Source organism: Ahaetulla prasina, chromosome 8, assembly GCF_028640845.1.
Source record: "Ahaetulla prasina isolate Xishuangbanna chromosome 8, ASM2864084v1, whole genome shotgun sequence".
In the NCBI taxonomy this organism is placed as follows: Eukaryota; Metazoa; Chordata; class Lepidosauria; order Squamata; family Colubridae; genus Ahaetulla; species Ahaetulla prasina.
The window spans coordinates 94,126,341-94,138,560 of NC_080546.1; the positions used below are offsets into that span (position 1 = coordinate 94,126,341).

A 12,220-nucleotide genomic window follows, 5' to 3' on the forward strand; every position below is an offset into this window, starting at 1 on the left:
TTAGGTAAGTAACCTGGCCGTTAAGTGAATCCGGTTTCCACATTGACGTTGCTTGTCAGAAGGTCTCGAAAGGGGATCACGTGATCCCTGGACATTGTGTCCATCATAAATATGAGACAGTTGCCGAGTTTTGGTCGCATGACCGTGGGGATGCTGCAACTGTCGTTAAGTGAAAAAAACAGTCATAAGTCCCTTTTTTTAGTGGCATTGTAACTTTGAAGGGCCCCTAAATGAACTGTGGAGAACTAGCTGTCCATCGCTTCCTCTTGCAGCTGTTTGCATTCGACCGAACCCCTTGTCTTTTGTTACCAAGCACCTTGGATGCTTGAAAAGTGACAGGCAGATGGAAGGGAGCGAAATAGTTAAGGTTCACTCCAGTTTTTCCAGGGAAAGGAGAATCTGGGGCTTTCCTGGATATTTAAAACTCAGCACCATCAAGTTTTGCAAGTTTTGCAAGACCCCCAGCTGGAGGTCAACTTTTAAAAATCACTCAATCTTGATAGAGGTTGGGGCTTTTTTTTTTTTGGTAATTTTCAATAAGAAGGATTTTTGTAGCTTTTAAATATGTAACGGTTCCTTCGTAATGCTTGTATCTTTTGGGTGCTCTTTATCCCTGATCCCCAGTGAATCGTTTGGGCGATATCCGTAATGACAACGATCCAAACTGCACTTACGAAGGAGACAACAATGTTTTGTTGCAGCAAACAAGCAACTACCTGCTGCGGTGGATGAGCGAGAGATCCCAAGGTGAGGTGGGGGGGAGGACTGAGGGTTGCTGTGCTCGGAGCTCAGCGAACGCAGAGAAGAGCACCCAACTTTCACCGGGCCTCAGAGTCATTGGTGCATTTTGGATGGGGATTTGGATTTGATGTCTCTGGCGTTTCATCTACAGGCCATCCTGTTTCGTCGCCCATGGGATCGGTTGATTTTTTAAATGATTATGATGATATTCTCTGTCAGAAATTCGTGCTTCCAGATGCCCAAGACCTCATGGACTCTTCAGGTAGCTCTCTTTTCCCTTCCGGGATGGGCTGCATGGATCTCCTTTCGGGATCACGGAATGTTCTGGAGGAGAACCACCTGCTCCGTGATTCTTGGGCTGGTGGGCGCTCATCAGCTGTTTGGCTCAAAGCAGCCCGGGTGGTCTGGCCTTCCTGAGCAGTGGGAGGAGACCCAGGGCAGAAGCAGCAGCAGGGCCTTGGGTGGGCAGAGGGGAGCCATCAGAAGGGTGGCTTGAAGACATTTGCAATTTGGTTTCCGAAATGAAGAGCCTCTGTTCTGACCCAGCCTTAGCAGAAACAAGAAACAGACTCCCGAAAAACCCTCTTTATTTATCTCCTGTGAATTAATGGCATTCACACACCGAAAAGTCCAGGCAATAATTATTCAAAGAGTTAACTGCAATAACAGACCTTATCAGTTCCTTGAGATAATTGCCAGGCCGGGAGCTTCCAGCCACAAAGCTGTAAATGAAGTTCTGGCAAGCAGTCTCTGAGGCATGAAATATGATGAGCCAAATCTTCCGAAATCTGAATGGTTGTCTCCTACAACCACCACTCCCCTTTCCGTCTATTTATTCCCCAGCCAGGGAGGGGCCATTCAGTGTCCACGTGTACTTTGCTTCCCAAGTCGACTCCTTGTCCTCCGTTGTTCTCCTCTCTTAACAGCTCTGCACACACGCACATCTGGAACAGGCCCCAGCTGTTCTTCCTCCCCACTTAGCTTCTGAAGGCAGCTGCCTCTCCGTGGCTGGGAAATGTCGGACGGCCCTGGCTCTATCTCTGCTTCTGACACACAGTATCCATCAGAGCTTTCCTCAGACTCCAGAACTGGCCCAAGTTCCTCCCCAACCTCCTCATCGTCCGAGTCTGGCAGGCCACAACAGCCACGATCTTGGCGCATTAAGTGAACTTCCCAATGTTTGTGAAAATGGGTTCATCTCCCTGGGATCTGTTGGTCATGATGTCTATTGATCCTTTTCCTCTTTATGAACTCCACGCAAGAAAAAATGGCCTTGACTTCTGGCAATGCTCATAATGCATCCAATGACGTTCATTACGTGTATTGCTGCTCGCTGTCCCCGTCGTCACGTTGGATTGAATGAATGAATGTATAAAACAACTGCCATTCCTTCCTTCCTGCAGTGTCTTTGAGGGCCTACAAGTGGCTGGTTTGTTACTTGCTCCGAGAAAGCATCCAGAAACTGAAGAAGCAGGAAGAAAGTGGCTGTGGTGATTTTGAGGCAAAGAACAACAGCCAGGTAACTTCCGGTTCTTATTTCAGAGAGTTCTAGGTTTTCCTTCAAGTGAGAGGAGCAGCCTCCACTCACTTTAATTCCACGGTCACCCTTTGCTATATTTGCAGCTCTGCTTTTAAATGGTCATCCTGAAGTACGCTTTCCCTTTTTTCCACAGGTGTATTACTGTCGTTCTTTAGCGATAGCTTTTATTGAGCACACAGTTTTGCAAAAGTACCACAAACACGTGCACAGTCCCAGCACACCGGTAAATCTTCAGCCGGTACTAAAGCGTATTTGTTCACTCTACGGACTCTGGTCTTTAAATAAGCACACTGCAATACTCTACCAAGGTGAGGTTGCCTTTATGTCTTCCTGTGAGCTCTGTGACCCATAAATGTTTGTTGCAAAACACTTACAATTCATCTTATCCGCTAACCTGCTGAGAAATTAAAGTGCCCAAAGTGTACCATTTAATATAAGGGTGAAATACATTACACACTTACAATTTCAGCCTCGTGTGTTTTTGCATTTTAGTTTTTTAGTCATGCCTCTTTTTCTAGAGAGGGATGATGTATTTCTCTTGAATGATTTAAACTTTAAATCTCCCATTTTTTTTACATTCTGTTCTAAACCTATTTTTAAGTTGTCCTAAGTTGAATCAGGGCCAGACTGAGGCTAAGTAAAATCGGCAGATTAACTTGCTACTTGTAAGCCTGGCTTGGTTGCTGCTGAATGCTCCAGATTTCCTTGTTAAGAGATGCTGCTGCTCCATAGGCCTGGGACACACACACACACCCCTCAGCAGGCTGTTAAGGAAGGCGGTGCAGCACTTTGGATTCAGGATCCCCTCCTCCCCCAAGGTGTTGGAGGGGCCAGGCGGTTGTGGAAAGAGGAGCAGGTGTCTCTTGGATCTGCCTGTCCAGACCCTTCCACACTCAGAGGCACCATTTGAGAATCCCCAGGTACTGTCCGTCTCTGGGCAGAATAATTTCCTCCTCACCCTTTTCAGTGGGATGTTTTGCCCTTCTCCGCGCCCAGGAGACAGTCCTGCCCTCAGCCCAGGAAGAGCAGCTGAATCCCCTCCTACCCTTTCCTTCCTTCCTTCCTTCCTTCCTTCCTTCCTTCCTTCCTTCCTTCCTTCCTTCCTTCCTAGTGAGATGTGTGAACCTTTCCCAGTTGTGCCATTTCCATATCTTGTAGTCAGGAAGGTCTCGAATGCAAAGCACCAGAGTGTTAATCCTCAGTACAGCACCTTCGGTTTATTTTGGGAATTATTTCTGCGTATCGTGTACCCGACAGGAACTTAAAAGTGTGCTTCAGTATGAATGAACTGTTTGATTCTGAATGTGTTACTGCTCTGCATACATTTCAGGTGGCTACCTTTTAGGTGAAAATGCCGGTAAACTGATGCAGGATTCAATTCTGGAGCTTTGTTCAAAGGTACGTTTCAGTAGGGACTATTGAGATCTTGAAAGTTTGTCGATCCCATCAGATTTCAGTGGATATTTAAGTTCAAGGTGTTAGGTTCCCCATCTGCAATGTAAGAGAAGACCCAGGAAGCTGTTCATATCATGAACCTCCCTGTGTTTAACTTCAGTGCCTCACCCCAAGCAATGTCCTCACTTTCTAGATCATTTGTAACCTGCTTGCCCTTCCCAGCACCTCGCAGCCAGTTCAGGTCCCTGTAGCGAGGGGGAAATTTGACTTGAGAGGAACAAGAGGGGTCACTTCCCATCTGCCTCCCCAGAACTGCATTTTCCAATTTCAGCTTCCTTGGTCCACTTTAATTAAAGAGAGCCTTTGGAGCCCTTTGCGATCGCTGTTTGGTGTTATTACCCTTGTGTCATTCATGAAAATGTGTTAGCCAAGTTCTCTGAAACAGAGCAGATATGGACACGGCTTAAAAACTAAGTCTAGATAGGTCTTCGCCTGGTCAATTATGCTGGTCTTCTACAGTTGTTGTTGCCATGGACTCCTCGATGCGATGGCCAGTTTCTCTCCTCTTCCCTTTTTCAACACCCCCCCCCTCTATCTGTCTCCTAGCTGAAGAATGAAGCAGTGACTCTGGTGGATGTGATTGCCCCCCCTGACTTTGTCCTCGGTTCCCCAATTGCCAAGGCCGATGGAGAGGTAAGCGGGTCCATCTTCTAGCCCATATTCTTGCTTTCCGAATTGCATCACAGAATTGCATTACCAATCTCTGATACCAGTTTCCTTTTCCTTCCTTCGAAACTTACTGTTTTGACCGAAATCTTTCTCGTTTTTTTGTTTCTCCAGCTATATAAAAATCTATGGGGTGCAGTTCTTCAGAGCCCAAAGATCCTGGAAAGGCCCTCCTGGTGGTCAGAATTTTGTAACAACAAACCTGTCGTGGGCAAGTTGAGGTCCAGAATGTAAACGGGAAAGCCCATCAAGCTGCTAGTGAACCTTCATGGCAGGAGGGAAAGGATCATGTTAAAGGAAATGAAAGAAGACACTGAGCTTGGGAGAAACAGCCGAGCAACGCAGGGCCTCCCCATGGAAGCTGCTTCCCTGAATTGGCTTCTTGTCTGCTTTCAGAATGATGGAATATTTCTTCTCTGCCGGTTCAGCATTCCTGACATTTAAAGTCCAGTTGCTTCTCGAACAATAATCTGTTAAAATAGCTTTCTGTCCATAAGTTACTGACCATGTTGAAAGCCAGCAGCTTTTTTTGTAGATGCCCCTTTAAATATTTGCATTTGGTACATGAGATTAATATAATCTTATTCTTCAGGAAAGGCTTTTAAGTTTGAATTAAGTTATTGTTTCGCATCTGACATCAGTGTTCTGTCTCATCACAGAAGGCAAAACAAGCAACAGCCCAATCCTGTAGCATATTTCAGGAAAGGCATATTTCAGTTCCTCTGAGATGTCATTTTGGAAGAGTTTTTTTTTCTTTTTCTTTTAATTCTCCACATGTTTTTCTTTTTAAGGTTTTAGGACAGTGATGGTTAACCTTTTCCGGACTGAGTGCCCAAAGCAGGCATGCGCAAATGTGTGTGCGCGCCCGAACCCTCAAAATGCAATGCACATGCGGGGGGGGGTGCTGCATGCCCTGCACGTGTGCCCCCCGTGCATGCACAGCAGAGACCCGACAACCAGCTGGCTGGCAGGAGGCGCGCGCGCATGCGCCACAAAGCTGAACTGGGGCGACGGCTCGTGTGCCCATAGAGAGGGCGCTGCATGCCACAGGTTCGCCATCACAGTTTTAGGATAAGCAACGCTGGAGAGGAAGCTCTGAATGTCTCTCTGACCTTCCAGCTGCCAGGCTGTGCTAGGGAAGAGCAGCCTGTCTCCGAAGAGAAAAGAAGGGGACCACGAAACCCTGGCAATGGACTTGGCATATCCCCTCCCTTCCTCCCTCCCTCTGGCAGCGAGATGAGGAAACCTTTCACCTCCTTTTTTTAGCAGTCTGCTTTTGAGACCTGGTCCTTCCTAGCTGGGATCCAGATCAGGAAGTGTTCTCAATCCAGACCCTACTTTGAACCATTTCTGTTCTTAAGCATTATGAAAACTGAGGGTTGGAATCCAATCCTGAAGAAGTAAGTGGCCGAGGAAATCTCAGCTGGCATCTAGCATGGGCTGGTTGCTGCATCCTTTTGATTCCGGCTCCCACCACCTATAAGGTAAATCTTGCAATCTGGGTCTGGTTGACTCAGTTTCCCATGTATGTCTGTACAGTAATAAAAAGATATTAATGGTGTTTGTTCAGTATGTCCATTCAAATTCATAACAGCTTACAAACAAAAAAAATAAATTGTCTGACACAACATGAACACCCACAGTAAGATATAAAAGAAAAAGCATCTGCAACAAGGAACATCACAATATTCATGGTAAGGTAGAGTTCTAGGAGAACCCCCAGCCATTCCACAAATCTGTCACTCTGTACTGTGTGTTGATTTGAGGAAAGAGGCCTCCTTCCATGCGAAGAGCTGGACATCCAGTGTTCCTTTCATTGACCTTCAGTTCCTTCTTGCTTTTGGGTTGAGGAAATTCCTGTCGGATTTATTCCAGGATAAGAACATCCATGTTCTGCTACAACAGAAGGAATCTGTTGTAACTGGCTCAGTTACAGGGAAGAGCATCTAAGGATAATCCTGAAACAGACATTGACAGTTGCTATAAAGGGAATGTACTGGAAGGCACCCAACTGCCTGTTTCACGCCTTGTCAAGTTCTCTTGAATGGCTCAGACACATTCGGAACTTTTTTTTTCTCACCCACCTTGAAAATTAAGCCATGGCCCAACTCTTGATCCTTCAGAACATCTCCTAAAGACCACAACCACCCTGGAGTCCTTCACGGACACAAGAGGCTGGAAAGGATGTTGAACAGATCTCGAAGAGATCTCCACTCTTTGGGGGCGCTAGTAAAATCCTCAGATTGTAACTGGGTGCCCCACTGAATGTTATTACTTTACTCTTTCATATGGAGATCCATCAGTTGCTGCCTCAGGTAACATATTCATATTCTAACCACCGTTTCCCAAACAGACCTGGAACTATGTTAAAATTGGAGCATGAGAAAATGTTAAGTTTGTATATGTATTATTTTAGCATATTTATTTTCAGTTAAATGCTTCCATTTGAGTTTGATTACTGTTTGCTGGCTTCAACTGTTCTTTAGTTTCATAGCCAGCAGGATCATCCCTGATGCCCTTTTCTTGACTTTGTCCTTATTTTGAGGGGAATGGGTGGGAAGGAGGAGGAGGAACTGAGTGCCTCAGAAACCGAAACTCTTGTTCTCAGGTACCCGAAAAAGCGGGGCTGCCCTCTGTCGCTTGCAAGCCCTCCAGCCAGTGTCCAGAGGAGAGGCTCATGGGACCTTTCTCCTGGGAGGCTGGTCTGGAGAGAGGTTGATTCTGCAGATATTTAGCTCCGTGGCAAAGGCTCTGGCTTTCTGATAGAAGAAGAGAGACATCTCTCGGTCGATAAGGAAATTGTGGTAAATTATGGCAAGTCTGGTGTAAATCTTCAGTTGCGCTTTCTTGTTCCCCAAGTCCATGGCGGCAGCCAGCGCCAGATTGTAGTATCCTGCAGCATCAAAAGGATCCTGAAACATTAAGCGATAAGAGGGGCTGCGATTACTTTTTTTTTTTTTTTTATGGAAACAGGCTGGATGGTAAATCAAAGTCTAGGAAAACAACAAGGGTGTCAGGGAATTGCACGGCAGCTGTGGAGATATATATATATATATAATCTGCACCGTGATTGGTTGCTGTGGGTGTGGAGGGGAAGTTTCCCTTTTCCCCCTGCCTTTTTCCTTCTGAGTGCCCTGGGATTTACCTCATGATGCTCCTCTTTGCCCGATTACCTTATTGGCTATATGGGTAAATCCCAGGGCACTCAGAAGGAAAAAGGGAATGGGGGGGGGAAGGGAAACTCCCCCTCGACACACACAGCAACCAATCACGGTGCAGATAACGGTAACTCTGTTCTGCCTCACTCTTGGCTGTTCCCACTAGCGGCTCTGCTCACCCAACTCTCAAACCCAAAAGCAAGTAGAAGACACCGTCATGGCAGAAAAGACTTTCTGATTCTTAGGGACGTCCTTGCCAAGGTTGACACCTGCAAAAGAAACGCAGCAACAACCTACCCCACAACCTCAACACTCACACATCTGCCACTGAGATTTGGCAATGGTGGCAAAGCTCATTCTGGGCCAAGAGAAGCCGGAGTGCCTTTTGTGGTCCCCCTCTGCCGAGAAGGGGGCAGGCGATGGTTGGGCGGTTTCTGTGTTGCCGCCTCCAGCTGCTTCATTCCGCGCTCTGACCCTCCCCGTAGTTCCCCTGGTCTTGCCCCTTGTCTGCCTGCCATGGCGTCACTCCAGTCATCCCAGCCCCTCAGGGCTGTCCCCCGCTTTCTTCCTTTTCTCCCGCGGTTTGTTCATGAGTCTAATTTCCGCAATTCACTTCTGTTTGGGGTGTCACAAGAGTGATAACAAACGGCTACTCTCCTGGCTTCCCAAGCAGGTGGAAGGGAGAGGAGCCTGCAAAGGATGTAGGAAGGGGCTGGGGCTGGGGGGGGTTGTATAGGTGTGCAAGAACAAACATCAGCTTAATGAGGATGGCACATTCCCTCATCTAAAATTAGGAGCCTTTTTTTTCTACAAAAACATTCTGCACAGTTGAGTGCAAGAGGCTGTGGCCCGAAAGCTGCAACTTGGTTGCCTCACTTTTTCTTTTTCTTTTTTACATAAATTCTTCAAAAAGGGGTCAATGCACAGGGGAAGACAGAGGCAGCATTTACTGCGGGAAATATCATTGGAAAAACCATCACAGTCCAAGTCCTCTAAATCAGCAAGCCTTCCTCATCAAATTAAGGAGGAGAGAGGGACACAGGGAAACTGCCATTAAGAAGAAGATGATCTTGGGAGGTATAGACCGGCCTCTGGTGAGCTTCTTCTTGTGCATCTCTGCCTTTCTGGTAACATATTCCAATTTATTTTGGGGAAAACATGACAAAAGCCACACTTAGCATAGATTATTTGAAACCATCCCAGCTTCTCCTGTTCTGGTCTGTTCTCCTGGGTCTCCCTTCCTAAGTAAAGATTCCACAACCAGGTGAACAAAATGGATTTCCCATCTTCAGGTGCTCATTCCTGTCCTACCTTCAGGTCGTAGAAGGTGATGTCTCCCAGGAGAAGGTACACTTTGACGTAATAGAGGGCTTCCTCGTCAAATTCCAGTGGGGAGGGGCAGAGGGAAACGGCTTTGAGGAAGAAGTGCTCGGCCAGTTCACACTGCCCCAAGTGATGGTGGATGACCGCCAAGCGGTGGTAGGCCACTCGCTCACTTAACTGGTCTCCTAGCCAAGAAGCAAAGAGAAAACCAGCCATGAAAGAGAGGAAGACGGCAGGCAGCAGATCAGAAATGGTCCTGATTCACCAGGTTTGGTAGTGAACAGCAGACCCAAAATACGCCACCAGGAGAACCTCGATGTCTCTAATGTAGGATGTGGCCCTGTGCTTGTGATGAGATACCAGCTTTGATGGCTGCAATAACATTCATCAAAGTTCTTGAGAAGGGTTGTTGGCCACTATGTTTGCTTCTACAGAGTATGACAGGAAGCATAATTTCCCAGAATAGTTTGGATTGTGACTTGCCTGCTTGGCAGAATTCTAGCTGCCAAACAGTCTTGGAAGCTTCCAAAACTGACACTTGAGATGTTGCGTCAAGACTTGTCCAGCCTGGGATACGGGGCTGGGCTGTTGGGAGTAGAGGCTGTAGGAAAAACAGTCTCAAGTGAATTGCGAATGTAAATACCGTCAACTCTGACGAAGTCTAAAATCCTCAAGTTTGAATTTCTAACCTATTCATGAAGAATGACGAATCTGTGTAAGGCTTTGACAGGCAGAGATTTAACTTCTGTTTTAGAAACTACACTTGGAACCCAAAGATTTCTTGTGTTAATTTCACTCCCTCCCTTTATAACTAGGCCAGGCTTCAGAAGGACATTCAGCAGTTGGATGGAGCTGGGATGCTCTGATGACTGAATAATTGTGACCATTAGACAACTTCAGCACATTCCTCTTAATTGGTCTGAACGACAGTGGCTGGCTGCCAGTGAGGACAGCAGAAAGAGCAATGGGACATTGCTGCCACAGTCACTGGGTTGCTACCAGGATCAATTCCCAGTGTGGCCATTGCCTCAAAGGCCCCAATGTTTCCTTATTTATTTATTTATTTATTTGTCAATCATATATAACAGGTAAAAGTATAAACACAATTTGGATACATGAAAAGAGTAAGTAAAAAGGAATATTACGACAGGGACGGTAGGCACGCGGGTGCGCTTATGCACGCTCTACTGCCAGGAGCTTCCAGGCTGTCCCTCCCAGCAAGGCCCGGTGCCCTCTGGCCCTTCTCTCAGGGAGGGAACGCCAAGGGTCCCCACCCTCTCTGAAGTGGAGGGGAGGATGCTAACCCTAATGCTAGCCCTGCAGTCTGGAGCTCCCTGCATTGGGTCATTGGCAACATTTGGGGGTGAAGAGTGGCAGAGTCGCCTTAGCCACTTGGTTGGGAATAACTTGCTGTTACCGTATTATAAGCCACCTGGAGTCCTATGGAGCAGGCAGCATACAAATGTTTGCATACATCAACAAAATAAGCCCAAAGAGTGGTTGCACCCCAGTGTAGCAAGGAGGCCTACTCATCCTTTTTGAGTCTTCCACTCATTTTACTCCTCAAAGAGATTTCCTCTAGTAGAGCTCTTTTCAAGATTTGATGGCAGGGACTCTCCATAACAAGGCAGTAAAGTTCACGGAATGTTCTGCCTTTGCAAGGAGCTCCCAACCTTGTTCTGCCCTTCTCCAATTTCTCCTGCCAGACCCCCGTTGCCTACAGGCTGAAGACTTTGCTCCCAGCTTCTCCTACTGCGATTGGGGTGATTGGGGCAATTGGGGCGAGGATGTCTGCAGCTGTGGTCCCATGAAAAGCAGGGGAAGCTTTGAAGGAACCCCAGTGGCCATGAAATGGGCCTCTTTGAGCACACCCTGCAGAGCCTCTGGACAAGGCTGTCAGTCCCTGGATTCAGCCCTCCTTTTCCCACTCTTCTGTGCACCTAGGAAGCATTTGTGGGGACTGCAGTGACACCAGGCCAATGCTATGTCTCTTTCTCTGCAACTCTGAATCATCCCCAAGACCCTGAAGGTTGAATCAGGGCAACCAGACTAATTTTTTTTTATTAGCGGGAGACGTTTCACGGATCATCCAAACAGCTTCATCAGTCAGAGCGAGTCAGGTAGGCAGAGAGTCATTGGAAGTCAGGATTCAACCTTCAGACACCTTTGTCTGTATGACTTAATTAACATATTGCAATGCATTTTGGGGAGGAAACCTCTTAGAGATTGGTGGGGCAAGAGTTGGTACATTCCAAGGAGACTCTGCCTACTGACTTGCTCTGACTGATGAAGCTGCTTGGATGAGCAATAAAACATCTGAAGCTAACAAAAAAACCAGCCTGGTTGCCATGGTTCACCCTTCAGACATCTTTGCCCGGATGACCGAGAGTCTTCATTGACATCCCCAAGTGATTTTCAGAAATGCACTAGACAGGTTTACCTAAATCAACACTGAGCATTAATGACGTCTGGGCGTATCCGAGACATTCTTCATACTTCTGTAAGGTCAAGAACAACCCAACCAACTTGTTGAAGAGGCGAAGCTCAGCGCTGCCGTTTTTGGCCTTCATGGCAAGTGGCAGAGCCTTGTCCTAAAACAAGAGCAGGACACAAAGGGCCGTCTTGCAGAGTGTAACATCACAAAGGCGTCACCCAGCCTCATCTGCCCAACCTCTCAAGGACGACCCAGGCGAAGGGTGGGAAGAGGATACCCACCCTGTAGAAGGCCGCTGCCCTTTCCTTTTCCCAGTCTCCGTTGAAAAATATGTCTCCCGAGGCTTCGAGCATCTCCATTTCTAAATTGGGATCCTGAGAACTCAGAGCAGCATTGTGAGCAACCTAGGAGGAAAGGAGGGTTCTACCAGACGGAGCAACATAAAAAGGAACCGTTCAAACAGAAGCAGTACACAGCCAAAAGCTGCTTGTAATCCACTTCCTTCTTTTTCCAGTGTTCCATAAATAGACCTTATGGAATTAGAGCTGCCGCCAGCCACCTCTTCTGATGTCACATTTTACATTTGAATAAGAACTGGGTCATTTCCTCTTTGCTGGAAATGTAGAAGATCTTCTTGAATCACCCTAAATCACAGCCACAAAACTTGCCATCCTTTCAGCCAAGGCTTGGTGACATCTTGAAGATGCTAAAGGCACCACAGAAAAGGTGGTCTAGACAAGAGCATCTAGAAGAATCTGTGTGAGGGGTGACTCAGCCTGTGTTTGTGGGACCTGATCTACAATGAGATTCCCACCTCTAACCGGCTGTCTGGAGAAGAGCATACTTACATGCAATTTTTCAACTGAAAGGGATAGAATTTAAAGGAGCAATAGACACTTCTGA

General features: G+C 47.0%; 2 protein-coding genes across 11 annotated transcripts in view; one reads left to right on the forward strand and one right to left on the reverse strand.

Moving 5' to 3' along the window:
- Positions 1-5,963, forward strand: part of ACOX3 (acyl-CoA oxidase 3, pristanoyl) — an 18,948-nt gene extending 12,985 nt beyond the window's left edge. For all 3 annotated transcript variants that reach the window (XM_058193582.1, XM_058193581.1, XM_058193583.1), the window contains exons 12-18: positions 625-747; positions 893-1,003; positions 2,145-2,260; positions 2,415-2,589; positions 3,612-3,679; positions 4,283-4,369; positions 4,517-5,963. In XM_058193582.1, the coding sequence (XP_058049565.1) occupies positions 625-747; positions 893-1,003; positions 2,145-2,260; positions 2,415-2,589; positions 3,612-3,679; positions 4,283-4,369; positions 4,517-4,636 (800 nt within the window). In that variant the 3' untranslated portion in view covers positions 4,637-5,963. The remainder of the gene's footprint in view (positions 1-624; positions 748-892; positions 1,004-2,144; positions 2,261-2,414; positions 2,590-3,611; positions 3,680-4,282; positions 4,370-4,516) is intronic.
- Positions 5,964-6,039: 76 nt separating this feature from the next.
- SH3TC1 (SH3 domain and tetratricopeptide repeats 1) overlaps positions 6,040-12,220 on the reverse strand; it is a 32,699-nt gene continuing 26,518 nt past the window's right edge. For 3 of the 8 annotated variants that reach the window (XM_058193580.1, XM_058193577.1, XM_058193578.1), the window contains exons 14-17: positions 11,599-11,721; positions 11,324-11,474; positions 8,872-9,068; positions 6,042-7,314 (exon numbers count right to left, since the gene is read on the reverse strand). In XM_058193580.1, coding sequence (XP_058049563.1) covers positions 7,078-7,314; positions 8,872-9,068; positions 11,324-11,474; positions 11,599-11,721 — 708 coding nt within the window. In that variant the 3' untranslated portion in view covers positions 6,042-7,077. Of the gene's footprint in view, positions 7,315-8,871; positions 9,069-11,323; positions 11,475-11,598; positions 11,722-12,220 lie in introns of all 8 variants that reach the window. The other 5 variants (XM_058193574.1, XM_058193576.1, XR_009156360.1 and 2 more) reach the window with 4 other exon arrangements.